Source organism: Staurois parvus, unplaced genomic scaffold (genome assembly GCF_062004578.1).
Source record: "Staurois parvus isolate SC_StPar_1 unplaced genomic scaffold, SC_StPar_1.0 ptg000290l, whole genome shotgun sequence".
NCBI classification, from domain to species: domain Eukaryota; kingdom Metazoa; phylum Chordata; class Amphibia; order Anura; family Ranidae; genus Staurois; species Staurois parvus.
Window position 1 is genome coordinate 600744 of NW_028318086.1, and position 21136 is coordinate 621879.

General features: G+C 44.5%; 1 protein-coding gene across 6 annotated transcripts in view; it reads right to left on the minus strand.

Moving 5' to 3' along the window:
- CHCHD6 (coiled-coil-helix-coiled-coil-helix domain containing 6) overlaps positions 1-21136 on the minus strand; it is a 450070-nt gene that overhangs the window by 139040 nt on the left and 289894 nt on the right. Inside the window, exon 6 of one of the 6 annotated variants that reach the window (XM_089682447.1) lies at positions 20205-20521. The exons of 3 other annotated variants lie outside the window; for them this stretch is intronic. In XM_089682447.1, coding sequence (XP_089538573.1) covers positions 20405-20521 — 117 coding nt within the window. In that variant the 3' untranslated portion in view covers positions 20205-20404. Of the gene's footprint in view, positions 1-20204; positions 20522-21136 lie in introns of those variants that run through there. 2 more of the 6 variants (XM_089682446.1, XM_089682448.1) reach the window with 2 other exon arrangements.

Sequence of the window (21136 nt, forward strand, 5' to 3'; positions counted from 1 at the left end):
TATAAATAAATTTAGAAAGAATAATTCATAAATATTCAATAAAATTGAAAGAATGATTAAATAAATAAATAAATTTAGAAAGAGTCATTCATAAATGTCCAATAAAAATTGAAAATCCCTTCATATATCAAATCCCATCTAAGTGGGACTATATACTGCAAATGGACTGTTCACATGATTTCCAAAATGACACCTCTCAAGATGAAATGAGTTACTTGGTGTTCTTCTATTAGTAGAAGACTGAATGTTTCTCCTCTTTTACTCCTACTGATCTGCCGTGAATAGATCCTGGACTAGATCTTCCCTCCAAGGGTTGCTGTTTATTTTCTCCCTGTTGCTCAGCGTATTGCCAGAAAAAGACAAGAAAGAAATAGTGCCTTATCCTTGCTAAGCATAGAATTTTATTAGTGCCAATTGCGCACTTACTAAGTAAAAACCAACAAAGCGCTTTTGATATAGAAGAACACCAAGTAACTCATTTCATCTTGAGAGGTGTCATTTTGGAAATCATGTGAACAGTCCATTTGCAGTATATAGTCCCACTTAGATGGGATTTGATATATGAAGGGATTTTCAATTTTTATTGGATATTTATGAATTATTCTTTCTAAATTTATTTAATCATTCTTTCAATTGTATTGAATATTTATGAATTATTCTTTCTAAATGTATTTATTTATTTTATTAATTAATATCAACTATTTTTTAGATTATCTATTTATATTCTTTTTTTTTTTTTATCAGGAGTAACTAAGGGGAAATTATTTACAGATCATTGAATATTATTTATTATAAATTGATTTTATTTATTTATTCATGGTGTTTATATAAGGGCGCGGCACCACTTTTCAAATTTTTTTTTGCTAATGTTTATATATTTAATGAGAATATAGCCAGGTGCTAGCGAACTTATCCTAGAACAAATATTTATAGTGGCTCATAGGATATTTCTAATTTATATTTTGTCTTTTATACCTTTGAATAAACCTTGGATAATGCACTAGGTGTGCGTGCCACCTGTTTACTCTTTATCTAGTGGCTGATCTCCCCGTCTGAGGGCTGCACCCCTGAAGCATCTTCCTTTGGTTGCCTCTGTCCTGGTCCCCTTGGCTTCCCTTTGGCTGTCCATTTCCTGAAGCGCTGGAGAGTACATACGATTATTTACATTAAGCCTTCATTCCTTCCTACCCCAACCTTAACTCTTGCCTAAGAATAACCTACCCCTTAAAGCTCCCTAAAAGTGAAAACGTAGCTTGTCAGTACCAAGTGCTCACACATCCTGCACCCAAGATCTTGGTGCTGATAATAAAGAATTTGCCTCTGCACAGCTGCTGGTAGTTGGAAGGCAACACACCTCTACTATAATCCCAGGGCGTAGCACCTGATGCGGACGGTGGGCCGCGACTTCTCTCGTATGACTACGGAAACAGGCCTGCTGTCTCATTTATCTTGTTAGTGATTCAGGACATTCTCCAGGGCAGATGGAAGCTGAGAGACTTGTTCTCTCTCAACCTGATTGTGTCACTTTGCACAAGTGTCTAGAGGGGACTGGCAGGAAACAGATGGTAGTTCTGTGGCGAGAGGGAAGGCGAGCAGAAAAATACATTAACAAGAGCTGTGATGAGAGATCCATTGACTGCAGGGGATTTGAAGCTGTGACCTGCAAAATTAAAGTGTACCTGGCTCTTATGTAAGACAGTGGCAGGCCTTTTGAGGCCAAATCAATATTTACATAGGAATACTGAGTCTTCACATTCTCTGTGAGTGCAGGATTTGCTGGTTACCATTTACAGGGAGGATGCCATCAAATAGCCCCCTGTGCATGAGAAGGAACCAGATAGTAGAGGAGTAGAGGTAAATCTTTGGGTCCCGCCAAATCAAAGTGTCAGGAATTAGCAGCAGGATGGCATAATAAACAGAAAGCCTAACTAGCATATAACTATATACAATATATACAAAATGGGAACACAAAAAAGCAGGGGAAAATGGAGGTGTAGGGTGCAGATGAGAAGAGGGGGCCAAAACTGGGATCAGGAACAAGGGGGAGTATGTACAGGGCAACAGGGTACAAGGCAGGCGCAAGATCCGAATCAATGGCAAAAAGTATCTGGCAGCAGCAAAACACTGGATCAAGAGGCACTAGTATGGGAGGACCTAAATACCCTCCCAGCGGCCAACATAAGATGGAAACTGATTACTAGGATATTGCTGGCTGCTGGTGGACACTGGAACTACCACCTTTCGCTCTAGGAAGCACAGTGCCACCAGCAGGTGATCCAGGCCCTGACACAAGGAGGCTTAAGTGGGTCTAAACATCATCAGGCGCATTGCATGTGTTTTTTTGTTCCCTCCAAGCATGATGATTATCCACATACCCCCCCCCCCCCTCTCAAAGGCTAGAAGAAAATAAAAGGCAGATTAAGATTAGGGGCACTCATCCTGCATTGCATGTAATGATGATGTTGTAAAAAGTGGTGGCGCAAGACTGGAGAAGAAGAGCGGCTTTGCAGGACTAGTCATCAATGACAGAAGTGACTGTGAGCAAGTCTGAGAGACTGCAAATTGAAGTTATACTCTCTATTACATTGCCCTATCCAGGGGTCTCCAAACTTCTGCCCCTCCAGCTGTTGAGGTACTGCAAGTCCCGTCATGGCTCTGCCTCTGGGAACTATCCCTGTGACTGTCAGAGTCTAGCAAAGATTCACGGGACATGCAGTTCCCCAACAGCTGGAGAGCCATAGTTTGGGGACCTTCTGCTCTAGATTAGACGAGCATTAGATACTGAATATATGCGGGCCACTCATAGACCATTATTTGCAACCCCTCCATCACTCTATACATATCTTAAACCATGCAGTCTTCTGCCCAGTCATGTGACATCATGGGTCTTTTTCATCTGGTGATGGGCAGCCTTGAATGCTGCAGAAAACACAATGACATGGCGAAGTTTCCTGCAGAATTATCCCATGTGGCTTGATAACCTAGGGGGTGTACAGTCAGGTCCATAAATATTGGGACATTGACACAATTCTAACATTTTTGGCTCTATATACCACCACAATGGATTTGAAATGAAACTAACAAGTGCTTTAACTGCAGACTGTCAGCATTAATTTGAGGGTATTTACATCCAAATCAGGTGAACGGTGTAGGAAATACAACAGTTTGCATATGTGCCTCCCACTTGTTAAGGGACCAAAAGTAATGGGACAGAATAATAATCATAAATCAAACTTTCACTTTTTAATACTTGGTTGCAAATCCTTTGCAGTCAATTACAGCCTGAAGCCTGGAACGCATAGACATCACCAGACGCTGGGTTTCATCCCTGGTGATGCTCTGCCAGACCTCTACTGCAACTGTCTTCAGTTCCTGCTTGTTCTTGGGGCATTTTCCCTTCAGTTTTGTCTTCAGCAAGTGAAATGCATGCTCAATCGGATTCAGGTCAGGTGATTGACTTGGCCATTGCATAACATTCCACTTCTTTCCTTTAAAAAACTCTTTGGTTGCTTTTGCAGTCTGCTTTGGGTCATTGTCCATCTGCACTGTGAAGCGGCGTCCAATGAGTTGTGAAGCATTTGGCTGAATATGAGCAGATAATATTCCCGAAACACTTCAGAATTCATCCTGCTGCTTTTGTCAGCAGTCACATCATCAATAAATACAGGAGAACCAGTTCCATTGGCAGCCATACATGCCCACGCCATGACACTACCACCACCATGCTTCACTGATGAGGTGGTATGCTTAGGATCATGAGCAGTTCTTTTCCTTCTCCATACTCTTCTCTTCCCATCACTCTGGTACAAGTTGATCTTGGTCTCATCTGTCCATAAGATGTTGTTCCAGAACTGTGAAGGCTTTTTTAGATGTCGTTTGGCAAACTCTAATCTGGCCTTCCTGTTTTTGAGGCTCACCAATGATTTCCATCTTGTGGTGAACCCTCTGTATTCACTCTGGTGAAGTCTTCTCTTGATTGTTGACTTTGACACACATACACCTACCTCCTGGAGAGTGTTCTTGATCTGGCCAACTGTTGTGAAGGGTGTTTTCTTCACCAGGGAAAGAATTCTTCGGTCATCCGCCACAGTTGTTTTCCGTGGTCTTCTGGGTCTTTTGGTGTTGCTGAGCTCACCGGTGTGTTCCTTCTTTTTAAGAATGTTCCAAATGGTTGCTTTGGCCACACCTAATGTTTTTGCTATCTCTCTGATGGGTTTGTTTTGTTTTTTCAGCCTAATGCTGGCTTGCGTCACTGATAGTCAATGATGACAGCTCTTTGGATCTCATCTTGAGAGTTGACAGCAACAGAATCAAAATGCAAATAGCACGCTTGAAATGAACTCTGGACCTTTTATCTGCTCATTGTAATTGGGATAATGATGGGATAATACACACCTGGCCATGGAACAGCTGAGAAGCCAATTGTCCCATTACTTTTGGTCCCTTAACAAGTGGGAGGCACATATGCAAACTGTTGTAATTCCTACACCGTTCACCTGATTTGGATGTAAATACCCTCAAATTAAAGCTGACAGTCTGCAGTTAAAGCACATCTTGTTTGTTTCATTTCAAATCTATTGTGGTGGTGTATAGAGCCAAAAATGTTAGAATTGTGTCGATGTCCCAATATTTATGGACCTGACTGTATATCTAACCCCCTGGGCTCTCAGGAAGTCAACTGAATGACATTGGGAGAGCCAAGTCTGCCAAGGACAGCAACGAAACTAGGGCGACTATTGCAAGTAAAAGCTTCTTTTTTAATTGTAACACCTACAGGACAATAGTATTTAACATTTGTAACCTGGCGTTGTGCTTTAAAGCCAAAGTCAGGACTAAACTAATATTTTCTAAATACAAGAGCTACTGTATGTGTATTCCAACTTGAACCTTTGTGTCATTTGTATATTCCTTTCCAAATCTGTGCAGCAATCCAGAAAGAAAGAACTCCTGTGTTATGCCTTTGTGTAGGAATTTCCACGATCGCTTTTCTCCTTGTGCAAGGAGGCGGGTATTGTATCCATCTCCTGTAGTCTTCTGCAGGTGGTCTCTAGTGGGTGGACATGCTGGTTGCCACACACAGCTCTGTATGCTGCCTCGTGATGTCATCGTTAGATTTACAAGGTAATATTTAAGTTTGCAAATTTATTTGGAGCTCAGAAGGTGGATATACACTCACCAGCCACTTTATTAGGTACACCTGTTCAATTGCTTGGTAACACAAATTTTTAATCAGCATGGCAGAAACTCAATGCATTTAGATATATAGATGTGGTGAAGACGACTTTATGAAGTTCAAAGTGAGCATTAAAGTGGGGAAGAAAGGGAATTTAAGTGACTTTGAATGTGGCATGGTTGCTGGTGCCAGACAGGCTGGTCTGAGTATTTCAAAGACTACTGATCTTCAGGGATTTTCACGCACAACCATCTCTAGGATTTACAGAGAATAGTCCGAAAAAGAGAAACTATCCCGTGAGCGGCATTTGTGTGGACGAAAATGCCTTGTAGAGGTCAAAGGAGAATAACTGGTTCAAGATGATAGAAAGGCAACAGTAACTCATACCAATATGGACCAAAATCTGTGAGGAATGTTTCCAACACCTTGTAGAATTTATGCCACGAAGAATTAGGGCAGTTCTGAAGACAAAATGGGGTCCAACCCGATACTAGTAAGGTGTACCTAATAAAGTGGCCAGTGAGTGTATATCCTTTGGTGTTGTAGAATTTATTTACAAGTTTTATTTATGTGGGGTTCAGCCAATAGAAAAACAAAAAACTAAATATTATTTTGACCATCTGATATAGTCAGCAATAGCAAAACAACTCCTGTAAGGAAATAGACAGACTTTAGGGTGTTCATCCTGCCAGTACTGATGAAGGCAGATTGGTTCACCAAAACATTATACATTTCTCTGTATGCTTCATACTCCATAAATGATGGCATTCCGTCCTTCTTAGGCACACTCTACTTTTCCCTTTTTGGTATGCTCAGGGCTTTTTTTCAATGGGAACCTGGGGGAACGCAGTTCCGACACCTCCAGCACATCTAGCACTGGTTGCATGTATTGGCAAGGAGTGCTGGAAGGTCTATCAATGCTGGCTGCTGTAAGATCTATTGTCACTAGTGGGGATCTTTTTTTGTGTATTGTTCCTGGTGGAGGATCTATTGTTGCTGGGGGGGTCAATTATTTCTGCAAGGATCTACTGTTGATGGAGGGGTCATTGCTGCTGGCTACTGGACAGTGTATTGATGCTGGCTGCTGAGAGATCTGATGTTGCTCCCGGGGTCTATTATGGGGTGGTATTTTGTTGCTGGGGTCCATTGTTGCTGGGGAGTCTATTGCTGCTGGCTGCAGGAGGATCTGTTTTACTGCTTTTCTTTTTATCATTAACAAATTCAATGCAAATTACTTAGCACCACAAAATTATACTGAGCTCTGTATCTTAAACAGTGGTTCTCAACCTTCCTAATGCCGTGACCCTTTAATACAGTTCCTCATGTTGCGGTGACCCCCAACCATAAAATGATTTACCCAGTAATTATAATTCATGAGTGTCGTTTTACCTCCAATACTGCTGCTTTCAACACAGTAGTTGCTTTTAACAGAGTAGCTGCTTTCAACACAGCAGCTGCTTTCTACACAGTAGCTGCTCTTTACACATTGGAAATATGTGTTTTCTGATGGTCTTAGGCGATCCCTGTGAAAGGGTCGTTCGACCCCCAAAGGGGTCGCGACCCACAGGTTGAGAACCACTGCTCTAAAAGGAGAAGTACTGGAAGGTGGGTAGGGGGTAGACCCAAGGGACATTGCTCGGATGTGGAGGGGGGTGGTGTAGACAAGAAGCAACTCAGAAGGGGGCAGTTCCTGCACCTATTCTCTGAGAACAGCCTTGGGTATGCTTATCATGTAACTTACATGGAACGTACCATAAATAAATACATGAAGACTCATTTTACATGTTGGAATGGGAGCATACTCTGACCTACTTCTTTAAGAACTATGCTGTAAATCAACACGATGCGATGTAGTGGGCGGGCACAGGCGCAATCTGCGAGAGGATCAGCTGTTTGGCTGCTTACCAGCTGCTCCCCAAAAACAAAGAGACACAGGTAACTATGTGAACTGATTGTACGGATTTATTTCAGCACTGTAAAATAATATACTTTTTTAATAGACTACAGTTCTTTAAAGTATAACTAAAATCAGATTTTTTTTTTTTTTACTTTGGTTATAGAAAGGGAGGGCTATAACCCCTGTCAGTTTTTCTTTTTGTCATTTGTGCCCCATTGAAGTGAAGAAGCACCATTGAAACCAATGGGAGACAGATCCAGCAGCTAATTGCTACCACTCACAGGTAAATCGCTCATGGCAGCCTGTCTCAGCCAGGGTGCCAAGGCACCCCGGGGTGCCTTGACCTTTCTCCAGGAGTGCCTTGGCAAAATGTCTAAAAATTGCCCAAAACTTGTATACAAGCCAGCGGGTGGAACAAACCTGCCTTTTAGTTACACAAAGGTTTTCATTGTGAACCATTACAACCAATGACATCATCAGTTGATAAGGAGAATGCCTGCCCAGCATCCTAGTTTGACCCTTCCCTGCCCCTTTCCATCAGTGCTGGGGTGACATTAGCTCAGTGATGGATAAAAACTGAGGGAGAAGAGAAACCATGGAATACTAGTCAGTACCAGTGTGCAAAAGTGTATTTGCTTTGGAAGAATTAATCACCTCTAATGTTGGGTGTCCTACATGTGTGGATGTTGCTGCATTATATAAAACTTTTAGAATGTTTTTTTCACATTTTAGAATGGGGTGCCTCAAGACTGTCCATAATTTTAAAGGGTACCTCAGGACTTTCCATAATTTTAAAGGGTGCCTCAGGACTTTCCATAATTTTAAAGGGTGCCTCAGGACTGTCCATAATTTTAAAGGGTGCCTCAGGACTTTCCATAATTTTAAAGGGTGCCTCAAGACTGTCCATAATTTTAAAGGGTGCCTCAGGACTTTCCATAATTTTAAAGGGTGCCTTGATTAAAAAAAGGTTGAGAAACACTGGCTCATGGATTGATTAAATGCAAGAGATTGGACCTATGTGAATGGGACCTAAACAGGACAAAATAGAAAGCGTGAATCTCCCTTATGTCAGTCCAGTCACTTACATGGAGGGAGAAGAAAAGATACTGCTCTCACCTTCTGTGCAGTCCCATGTGTAGAGAATGGCCTCAGTCCTCACGCCGGCCACACCCTCTGATGTGTTTCGCCCTCTGTGATCAAGCCCCCTTGATGGGCGGGGCAAACAGTGTCAGAGGGCGTGGCCAGCGACGGTCACAGTACAGTGTGGTTCCCAGTGCTGGCGCAGTTTCCGGTGCAGGTGGCGTGCCATTCAGATTAATGGTTAAAATGTAGTTTTCCCAACGCGCACATTCCTTGCCTGATGAAGGGGCCCTGCGTGGCTCCGAAACGTTGTCGCTATTGCTATTATGTGACCACTAAACAAAGCTTTGGACCTGTTTGAGGATTCCTTGGTGTGCTGGTAACACTTTTCTCTCCATTAAGATTAATGGCGCCCACCCCGGACCCCGCGTTTTGTGAGCAGGTGGTTGCAGCTGCGGGACGTAGTGCAGCTCCCGCAGCAGCTTCCACCCGCACTAGTGTGAACCGAGCCTAACTGACAAGCTCTGTACTGACCTTGCCTTCCTTGCAGTATCTACTGTTTGAAAAGTATTACCAATTCATGCAAAAAGGTTGTCTGTAATATCTCTAGAGTAGAAGGAAGTAGGAATCTTTCAAAATATGTGGCTGATTATTTTTTTAAACAAAGCTGCAGTTTAATAATCCTTTCCACTTAGAAAGCAGAAGCTGAACATGGATAAAAGGGAACACATTATGCAAAACTAGGCCTGATACTTTTTAATTTTCCTATTACCCATTCGATATACAAAACAGGGACAAAGGATTTAATGAGGCAGCCTGCAATCGACTAATTGTTTACCTCATTTTACATGCATAGTGGAGCTTGAAGCCTGCATGTAATAATCAACTGGCAGTCCGCAGAGTGGGTGGCTCTCACCTAATTAAGTGTCTTCTTCTCCCAGTCCGATAAAATACAGTGACGAGGAGCCGCTAGACATCACTCAGGACTAAGTACGACGTATACAGAGAGAGGAGAGGCACATGCATCGCTCTCTGAGCGGCTATAAAGGGTAAATCACAGGCTTAAGTGCTCAGCGCCTACCAGAGGGCACAATCCATATTGTGGCTACTTTTCCCCTGCCAAAACTTTTTTTTTTCCTTCTCTTCTAAAATTACAATGACTTCCACCGTAACGCTACTGAACAGTCCCATAGATCATGCAATTTATGCTGTGCTGTAAATATAATTCTCAGATACAGTTTGCTGCTTCCTATGAGTTTACGTTTTGAAGTTCTATGTCAGTTCTCAGTGATAGGGCATGAACACTTACAGTTTTCGCTGATATCATTGTCATTGTTTTGGTTCTTACTATACTGTCTTAAAGCTGAACTACAACAACAATCTTTATTGCTTACTTCCAGACTCATCCACCTTACTAACCGTTCTGTATCTGCCACCCCTCTCTGCCAATCCCTCCACTGGCCTTCACTCAGTGTCCTCCACCCCTCTCTGCCAATCCCTCCACTGGCCTCCACCCCTCTCTGCCAATCCCTCCACTGGCCTCCACTCAGTGTCCTCCACCCCTCTCTGCCAATCCCTCCACTGGCCTCCACTCAGTGTCCTCCACCCCTCTCTGCCAATCCCTCCACTGGCCTCCACTCAGTGTCCTCCACCCCTCTCTGCCAATCCCTCCACTGGCCTCCACTCAGTGTCCTCCACCCCTCTCTGCCAATCCCTCCACTGGCCTCCACTCAGTGTCCTCCACCCCTCTCTGCCAATCCCTCTACTGGCCTCCACTCAGTGTCCTCCACCGCTCTCTGCCAATCCCTCCACTGGCCTCCACTCAGTGTCCTCCACCCCTCTCTGCCAATCCCTCTACTGGCCTCCACCCCTCCCTGCCAATCCCTCCACTGGCCTCCACCCCTCTCTGCCAATCCCTCCACTGGCCTCCACTCAGTATCCTCCACCCCTCTCTGCCAATCCCTCCACTGGCCTCCACCCCTCTCTGCCAATCCCTCCACTGGCCTCCACTCAGTGTCCTCCACCCCTCTCTGCCAATCCCTCCACTGGCCTCCACTTAGTGTCCTCCACCCCTCTCTGCCAATCCCTCCACTGGCCTCCACTCAGTGTCCTCCACCCCTCTCTGCCAATCCCTCCACTGGCCTCCACTCAGTGTCCTCCACCCCTCTCTGCCAATCCCTCCACTGGCCTCCACTCAGTGTCCTCCACCCCTCTCTGCCAATCCCTCTACTGGCCTCCACTCAGTGTCCTCCACCGCTCTCTGCCAATCCCTCCACTGGCCTCCACTCAGTGTCCTCCACCCTTCTCTGCCAATCCCTCTACTGGCCTCCACCCCTCCCTGCCAATCCCTCCACTGGCCTCCACCCCTCTCTGCCAATCCCTCCACTGGCCTCCACTCAGTATCCTCCACCCCTATCTGCCAATCCCTCCACTGGCCTCCACTCGGTGTCCTCCACCCCTCTCTGCCAATCCCTCCACCCCTCTCTGCCAATCCCTCTACTGGCCTTCACTCAGTGTCCTCCACCCCTCTCTGCCAATCCCTCCACCCCTCTCTGCCAATCCCTCCACTGGCCTCCACTCAGTGTCCTCCACCCCTCTCTGCCAATCCCTCCACTGGCCTCCACTCAGTGTCCTCCACCCCTCTCTGCCAATCCCTCTACTGGCCTCCACTCAGTGTCCTCCACCCCTCTCTGCCAATCCGTCCACTGGCCTCCACTCAGTATCCTCCACCCCTATCTGCCAAATCCCCCACTGGCCTCCACCCCTCTCTGCCAATCCCTCCACTGGCCTCCACTCAGTGTCCTCCACCCCTCTCTGCCAATCCCTCTACTGGCCTCCACTCAGTGTCCTCCACCCCTCCCTGCCAATCCCTCCACTGGCCTCCACCCCTCTCTGCCAATCCTTCCACTGGCCTCCACTCAGTATCCTCCACCCCTATCTGCCAATCCCTCCACTGGCCTCCACTCGGTGTCCTCCACCCCTCTCTGCCAATCCTTCTACTGGCCTCCACTCAGTGTCCTCCACCCCTCTCTGCCAATCCCTCTACTGGCCTCCACTCAGTGTCCTCCACCCCTCCCTGCCAATCCCTCCACTGGCCTCCACTCAGTGTCCTCCACCCCTCTCTGCCAATCCCTCCACTGGCCTCCACTCAGTATCCTCCACCCCTATCTGCCAATCCCTCCACTGGCCTCCACCCCTCTCTGCCAATCCCTCCACTGGCCTCCACTCGGTGTCCTCCACCCCTCTCTGCCAATCCCTCCACTGGCCTCCACTCAGTGTCCTCCACCCCTCTCTGCCAATCCCTCCACTGGCCTCCACCCCTCTCTGCCAATCCCTCCACTGGCCTCCACCCCTCTCTGCCAATCCCTCCACTGGCCTCCACCCCTCTCTGCCAATCCCTCCACTGGCTTCCCATTGCCCAACGGATAAAAATTCAAAACCTTAACAATAACATATAAAGCCATTTATAACTCTGACCCAAATTACATCACCAATCTTGTCTCCAAATATCACCCAAACCGTACTCTCCGCTCCTCGCAAGACCTCCTACACTCTAGCTCCCTTGTCTCCTCCTCCCATGCTCGTCTCCAGGACTTTTCCAGAGCTTCCCTCATCCTCTGGAACTCTCTACCCCAATTTATTAGACAATTGCCTACTCTGCTCACTTTTTGGTGATCTCTGAAAACCTATCTCTTCGCGGAAGCCTAGCCTGCCCTCAGCTAATAATGGAATCTTCTACTCTTCCAACCAGTCCATCCCCCACAGTTACTACCTTTTGTACCACTAGCCCCTCCCTCCTAGATTGTAAGCTCCCAGGATCAGGGCCCTCCTATCCTTCTTGTATTGAACTGTATTGTTGCTGTATTGTCTCCCGTTATATTGTAAAGCGCTGAGCAAACTGTTGGCGCCATATAAATCCTGTATAATAATAATAATACTTGCATTGGTCCAGCTTGGCACAATAGAAGATTATATATAAAATACCTGAAGGGCTGTTGGGGAAGCTGACAATTGCTGTAGTAGTTGGTGCTACTACTGTGATGCCACCATCTTGTGAGTCCTGCTGGGGCTGTGTGTGAGCGGGTTCCATTCTGCCCACTGACCACAGGAGGTTGCTGGCTCAGCACTGCTGACATTTATAGAATGCCTTGTATTTTTTTCAGTGAGTGTAAGGTATTTTCTGGTTGGAGGAGTTGGAAAAGAGGGGTGGTGACAATCTCCACCTCATTTAATCAGAAAGCTCCTTGTATTCACTGAAAAAAATACTAAGCGTTTTAGGAATGGCGGCAGTGCCTAGCAAAAGGCCCCTGTGGTCATTGTAGAGAGGAGAAGCCACTCTCACAGGACCCGGAAGATTGCCACCATCACTGTAGTATCACTGACTACTACAGTCATTGTCATCTTTCCCAGCGGCCAACCAAGTAGATATATTGAGATGAACTTTTGATATTGACCAAATACTTATTTTCCACCATAATTTGCAAATAAATTCTTTCCAAATCAGCCAATGTGATTGTCTGGATTTTTTTTCTCATTTTGTCTCTCACAGTTGAGGTCTACCTATGATGCCAATTACAGGCCTCTCTCATCTTTAAACGGGAGAACTTTCACAATTGGTGGCTGACTACATACTTTTTTACCCCACTGTACTAGGGACAATTTAGACAGGAGCCAATTAACCTACCAGCATGTCTTTGGAGTGTGGGAGGAAACCGGAGTACCCAGAGGAAACACACGCAGTCACCGGGAGAACATGCAAACTCCAGGCAGGTGGTGCCGTGGCTGGGATTCGAACCAACGACCCGAGAACTGCCAGGCGGAAGTGCTAACCATTTAGCCACTGTGCTGCCAATAACGTATGCTTGCCTTCTTATCAGTTCTTTTGTGTCTGGAGAGGACCCTGCATCCTAAGTTCAGGCTGTATATAGGGCCTTGATTTATTTCTAAGATGAGACCATGTTCTTTATCCTGGCATTAATCATAACTCCGTGTCATTCAACAGATTAATGCTACTGTATTACCTCAGTGGCCAGAAGCAGGCTCTGACATTGACAGCTAAGCGGCGGGGGAAGGGTTTATTCTAGATGTGAAGAGAAACAGAGGCCCATTGCGCTAGGATTTAAGATTCTTTGCCAGGCACAAAAGATTTAAAAGTCAAGTGCAGATACTTGTTGGAACCACAAAATGCCTGTTTTTTTTCCCAGCAATATTAGCTTGCACACTTTGAGGAACATTACAGGTACACTTAACGACTAAATTTTGTATTTATTTTGTAAATCTCGTCTAGTTCTCTCGGGACTTTAGAGGCAGTGGAGGATTTGCGACCTCCTTTCAAAGAACAAAAACTTTTGCATGCACAATTACGGAAGTCTTTGTCTTCCAATTTCAGATAAAACTTGCATTTCATTTAGCTAATCTCGAGTCCCAAAACCCTATTGAAAGCGGAATGTCCCTCATCGTCTCCGCGAAGCTTATAACCCGCAAGATATATATTCTCCAATAAAGAGAAAAGACAGCTGGCTCTTCTCTATTGTTCACCAGTCTGATCTCAATGAGTTTCCCTAATGACAGGCTTCCATCATTGTGACTGCTAGGCTATTTCACCTTTTTAGAAAGCAATGAGGAATAAGCTTGAACATTACAACGGCATAAAGTTGACTACATTGGAGCAAAAATCCGGCTAAGCTGTCATTAGTATGAAAAGCACTAGCAAGTTGAGCACTCTGTATTTTACGTGCCTCCTAAAGAAGGGCCATTAGGATCTGAGGTATAATAAAAGGCTTATAGGGCTCCAATCTCAGGGATGGGCAATGAGGGTTTGACGTTCAGTAAAATACTAGAATCAGACGCGCTCGTTCAGGCTACGAGACCAGGCCAGTTAATGAAACCTCTATTAACGGAAGAATCACTCTCCATTTAATCATTCAGTCGAGGCAACAGGGACTTGTAGATGCAGACAGGCTATTTAAACAGGCGGACGGGAAGTGGAAATGTGCTGAAGGCTGGCGGAGGGGTGAGATTTTTTTTTTTGAACTGACACCACAAAGCATCTGCTTAGAACGTGAACGATTACAAATTCAAAGAGATGAAATGGCTGATGGCCAGAGTTCTATACCTGGGATAAAATGTTCATGCTAGAAAAATAGGAATTGCCGCGACGGCACACTAAATTTTTTTTTTTATATATTTCCTAAAATGTATGTCCACCTTACTAGCCGTTCTGTATCTGCCACCCCTCTCTGCCAATCCCTCCACTGGCCTCCATTCAGTGTCCTCCATCCCTCTCTGCCAATCCCTCCACTGGCCTCCACTCAGTGTCCTCCACCCTCTTTGCCAATCCCTCCACTGGTCTCCACTCAGTGTCCACCACCCCTCTCTGCCAATCCCTCCACTGGCCTCCACTCAGTGTCCTCCACCCCTCTTTGCCAATCCCTCCACTGGCCTCCACTCAGTGTCCTCCACCCCTCTCTGCCAATCCCTCCACTGGTCTCCACTCAGTGTCCACCACCCCTCCACTGGTCTCCACTCAGTGTCCTCCACCCCTCTCTGCCAATCCCTCCACTGGTCTCCACCCCTCTCTGCCAATCCCTCCACTGGTCTCCACCCCTCTCTGCCAATCCCTCCACTGGCTTCCCATTGCCCAACAGATAAAATTCAAAATGCTAACACTGACGTATAAAGCCATTCATAACACTGTCCCAAATTACATCACCGATCTTGTCTCTAAATATCATCCAAACCGTACTCTCCGCTCCTCGCAAGACCTCGAACTCTCTAGCTCCCTTGTCTCCTCCTCCCATGCTCATCTCCAGGACTTCTCCAGGGCTTCCCCCACCCTCTGGAACTCCCTACCCCAATCTATCAGACTATCACCTACTCTGCTCACTTTTAGGCGCACTCTGAAAACCTCTCTCTTCAGGGAAGCCTACCCCGCCCTCAGCTAATACTGGAATCCTCTACTCTTCCAATCACTCCATCCCCCACAGTTATTACCTTTTGTACCACTAGCCCCTCCCTCCTAGATTGTAAGCTCCAAGGAGCAGGGCCCTCAAATCCCTCTTGTATTGAACTGTATTGTTACTGTACTGTCTCCCACCATAATGTAAAGTGCTGAGCAAACTGTTGGCGCTATATAAATCCTGTATAATAATAATAAAAATAATAATGTATGTCGTCCATGACTTACCAAACTGACCCCAAACCTCCCTCTGCCCCTCTAGAGCATGTCCCATTTGATTTCACCTTGTTCCTGTAGAAAGAAACATCTTTCTTTCCTTCCTGAGACAACATCATGAGACTCGCAAAATTCTTGCAGGATCAGCTACAGTATTTATTGATTCATGTTCCCAAAACTACATCACCCAAGAGTCCTTTACCTACACAAAGTGTGTGGACAGGCTCTTGGGCATCACAGATGCAACATTGTTTTGCTGAGAAAGAAATCAATGTATGCATGTGAAGAAAGACATGGAGGGGAAGGGTATAGGCTGAGCTTGGCAAGTCAAGCAGTCAGGGCTGATGAAACTGACTGGGATTTCAGTGCAGCAAAGCCACTGTGTTGCCAGCTCTCTATAGGAAATTAGGAGCACACTGGATTTCTGGCAGATCGAGGTATTGTTCAGTACTTGCAGAATTTAAAACTACTTGATCTCCAGAAGATTTTACCACTACTTGACCCTCCAGAAGATTTAAAATATTAACAAAAGAAGACTGAAAATGTTGGGGGAAAAAATGATATTTTCTACTCTCTGTTAAAAAACAAATCTATTAAAAATCTAATTTATTCATAAACTTAAGCCAAAATGTGTTCTGCTACATGTCTTTGTTCAAAAAAATCCCAATAAGTGTATAGTAATTGGTTTGTGTAAACGTTTTAGCATCTATAAATGATGGTATATATACTGGAATGTTTGCAGATATTGATGCTACACTGTAATGGCGGTGATCAGAGACTTATAGTGGGACTGTGATAGTGTGGTGGGCTAACTGAATGACACTGATATCAATAGTGACACTAATACAGTAATCAGTGATAACACTGTACCCTGTACTAGTGACACTGGCTGGGCAGGGGTTAACATCAAGGGGCAATCAAGAGGTTAACTGTGTGCTTAAAAGTGTAATGTAGGTAATTCAGTATGTGCTGCTTTTACTCACAGATCTGGCTGCTTTTTCTCTCTGAGCTCCTTGAATCATTGGCTGAAAGCTGCTGACAAACTCGTGCTGTGTGCAATCACAGCACAGGTCAGTAGGGGGGGGGCACACATGTGTGCCCCAAAACCCAGAAAAAGGCAGAGATGTGTGGGTACGTCGCCTAGACTGTAGCTGCCACCCGCCTCCATTAAATGCAGTGGTGTCCCTAGGTTTGGTGTCACCCGGTGCAGTAACTCTTGGTGATACCCCCTCCGATGAACCCCGCACGATGGATCAGCCCCCCTATCTCTGCCCTCTTTCTCCCCCCCACCTACTACATGAAGCTGCAATGCTGTCACACTGACCTGCTGCATACTCTGCCCGCCCCCTCCAACTCTCCGTCTTTAGCACCCGTGGCAGGGATGTGGACCCGCCCCTCTGCTGAAACTCCGAGAGGAGAGGTGTCCGAAGTGCCTGCCTCACTGTCCGTCCCCTCAATGCTTGCTTATTTCAGAAGTGGCACATACAGGATCGGACTGAGCCTCTCATGGGGCCCTGTAGTGACCTCGGGCAGTGCCCGAATGGTCAGTCCGCCCCTGGTGGAGTGGGTCCAGTGACACCCTGTGGGAAAAAGTGTCACCCGGTGCGGCGCATACCCCCTGCACCTGCCTAGGGATGCCCCTGAGTAAATGTACTGTGGGCGGGCGGCAAGTGGTTAAAAGAATAAAACAAAGGAAATCTGCATGTATTTCAGAGATGTGCTGAAAATGTATTTATTTATTTTACCCAGACTCCCTAGCTTTAAATACTCAGCCAGATACAGAAACCTGGAACAAGTAAAACTTAGGTGCTGATTTAAAATTATCAGTAGATCAAGTTGATCAACCAGACTGCCATAAAGCACAGTGGCTTTGGTAAGGCTGCTCTGAACAAAAGCAGGGTGTCCCAAAAGCAGGGAGCCCAAATGTGAAGATTTATACTCACAAAGTTCAATGAGAGGGCCATCAAAAAGTCCAAAGTCCCTCCTCATTGGCCTACCTCATCGCAGGCTATCCCCTCTTCAGTCTATCATGCTGCCAGACTCATCCACCTTACTAACTGTTCTGTATCTGCCACCCCTCTCTGCCAATCCCTCCACTGGCCTCCATTCAGTGTACTCCACCCCTCTCTGCCAATCCATCCACTGGCCTCCAGTCAGTGTCCTCCACCCCTCACAGCCAATCCCTCCACTGGCCTCCACTCAGTGTTCTCCACCCCTCTCTGCCAATCCCTCCACTGGCCTCCACTCAGTGTACTCCACCTCTCTCTGCCAATCCCTCCACTGGCCTCCACTCAGTGTCCTCCACCCCTCTCTGCCAATCCCTCCACTGGCCTCCACTCAGTGTCCTCCATCCCTCTCTGCCAATCCCTCCACTGGCTTCCCGTTGCACAACGGATAAAATTCAAAACATTAACAATAACATATAAAGCCATTTATAACTCTGCCCCAAATTATATCACCGATCTTGTCTCCAAATATCACCCAAACCGTACTCTCCGCTCCTCGCAAGACCTCCTGCTCTCTAGCTCCCTTGTCTCCTCCTCCCATGCTCATCTCCATGACTTCTCCAGAGCTTCCCCCATCCTCTAAAATTCTCTACCCCAATTTATCAGACTATCGCCTACTCTGTTCACTTTTAGGCGATCTCTGAAAACCTATCTCTTCAGGGAAGCCTATCCTGCCCTCAGCTAATAATGGAATCTTCTACTCTTCCAACCAGTCCATCCCCCACAGTTACTACCTTTTGTACCACTAGCCCCTCCCTCCTAGATTGTAAGCTCCAAGGATCAGGGCCCTCCTATCCCTCTTGTATTGTTGCTGTACTGTCTCCCGTTATATTGTAAAGCGCTGAGCAAACTGTTGGCGCTATATAAATCCTGTATAATAATAATAATGAGCAGTGCCCTTTGATCCCTCTTGTACTGAATTGTATTGTAACTGTACTGTCTGCCCTCACGCTTTAAAGAGATACGCAAACCATTGGCACTATATAAATCCTGTATAATAATAATAAAAAACATTGATATTTGCTCACAGGGAGACAACAAAAAAGAGCCAATGCATTTCGGGGGGCTCAAAGATCTCCCCCTTCTTCAGGGCAAGAACATAATGGAAAGATTTGAAGTTTAATTCTTTGAACATGTTGTGTGTTCTGTGTTGTATTCTTTTGAGCAAACATCAACAGTAAAAGCTGTTAGGCACTCAGACATTTTGTTTGATGCTCCCATTGGACTCATGCACATGAAGCAGCAATAAAGACCTAACTTGGGTTTTAAACTTTCTGTACACTGTCCAAAGCACAAAAAAGAAAGCTTTTTCTGTGGACAAATTATAACTTGTAAAACTACTAGCAGGAATGTAAAGTGCAGCAAAGCAACTTTGGATATCTTTCTAAGCGCTTTGTGAGTTTTGCCTACAGCTTAGAACAGCCATTCTCAACCAGGGTTCCATGGAACCATAAGGTTCCTCCAGAGGTTGCTAGGGGTTCCTTGAGCTTTGGTTGTTTCACCTCCTATTTGGTGATGCCTGCATAGTCCCAGGGCCAATGCTACTTGGCAAAGCCAGCAGCATGGTGCCTATGATCCTTTAAGCTTCAAGGGTGGCATTCTGACCATGGTAACGGGGACATTTTTCCCATTGACCTCTAATAAATTCATTTTAGCAGGGGTTCCCTGAGACTTGAAAATGGGCTCCTCCGATGTAAAAAGATTGAGAAAGGTTGTCTTAGAATATCCAGCTGTATTGTGTTCCCTCCTACATCTCACTATTGGTCAGTACAGCAGCCGTTCACACAGAGAGGTGCAACGGGGGGTAAGTCAAAGCTAAACTTTCTAAGCTGATATGGGATTTGCATAATTGAGTGCCCTTAGGTTTCCACCACCCGTGGCACTCATGAAGATATAAAGGGTACACTCTGGCAAATTTAGATGCCAGCTTTCAGTCCTAGGCACCCGGTTAGCAAGCTTAATCTAAACCACAGATGTACTTTATCTTGACTTTTATTGAGAAGGCATAATATGAAACCCAAACAATAATGCAGTGAGATTTTGTAAATAAGCCAGAAAGTCATTGTTTCTTGTCAGCAAAAATAGCGGAGTACAGTTGCAAATAAAAAAAGCTTTAGAAATCAAAACCACACAGTTACATATAAAAACAAAATCTGTTGCAAAAAGATATGCCGATCGTGTTTAATAAAATAACAAAAGGGAGTCAAGACGGAACACCCTGGGCAGCAAAGGTCAATTATGTCTCACAAGGGGAAAATAATTCCTTCCCGACTCCATAGAGGCAGTTGGATTACCTCCCTGGACCAAATGATTCCTTTCTATACTGTAGTAATTACAACTGTTCATACTATTACTTGTAAGAAAGCTTTCAATCTATCTTTTTAATTCAATTATTGTTTTGCCTTAACTACATCCTGTGAGTCTAACCACTCTTACCACATGCATCTGCAACTATCAACCCCCCCCGTATTAAAATATTTGTCTGATTGACTCTGCCGAAGAACAGTACCCTGTATTCATTTGACTTATGCAAGGGAAATATTATATGCAGGGTGGATTTGATTTAAATCAAACTGATTTAAATCATGATTTAAATCACTAGTCAGTAAGGCTTGATTTAAATCCTAGTTTTCTACATAAAGACTAATTCTTGCTGGAATAACTTTAACATACAAGTAGATGAAGATTTTTAGAATAACAACTTTTCATATTAGTTTTTTTATCCCCAGTTTAATAGGTTAATCATTCATATTTGGACAACTTTTCTGTTGTACTTAGGAAGGAGAAAAATAATCATTACCTTAATAATAACAATTTAAATAGATTTATTCAACTGAAACAATAACATTCCAAGCATATGTGATTTGCTTAAACATCCATGTTTGTTAACTAAATTTGGCTAAACAAAATCTATATATTTGAAGAAACTTAGACTGTCAGCCCCTTCCTCCTCACACTTCGTTTCACTTTCTTCTTGTGCAGATCTATTCCACTCCAAACAATCAGAAAAATATTGTTTCTATTCTATTCACTGAACTTCTTGAAACTTCGCACTGAAGGGGTTGATTCTGTATTCATAGGTTTGTAGAAGTTAGGATGAAGGTCTTTTTCTTAACTCTGTTCATGTTATAACATTTTTGCTGTGAAGAAGAGGCATGTGATCTCCGCTGAGTCAAATTCAGTTTTGAGAACTGCAAAAGTAAACCAAGCATCTGTGATAATATCTTGTAGGCGGAGAAACTGCCCAATAATCTTACAGAAACCTCTGGAAGAGCATGACAATGTGAATGGATTCATGGAATTTATTTACCAAAAAAATTAAACATATACAGCCTTATTCTACATAATTAAAAAACTAATCTTTATTTCATGATGGAATAACCTTTGGATGGTAATATATTTTCCTCAAAAAGCATTTTATTTAAAAAAATCCGATTTAAATAAAAAAAATCCAATTTAAATTAAAAAAATCCAATTTAACTTAAAAAAAATCCGATTTTTTTGATTATTTTAAAAAAATCATTGATTTTTATCCACCCTGATTATATGTGTATTACATGTTCATAAAGCCTAACCCTAGGAACTGAAAAGAGATTTAGTCTCCATGAACATTGGGCTTAAAAAAACTCCAGTTCCCTTGGCAAAAAAAAAATGCTCATAAAGAGTGTTTTTGTACACGTTTAGATGCGTTGAAGAGTGTTTACCATTTCCTCTGCCAAAAAACACCATTCAAAAAGGCAAACCAGAAGGGTTTTTTTTTTTACCTCTAAACACTGAGCTTAAAATATGCCTCTAAATGTGGTAAT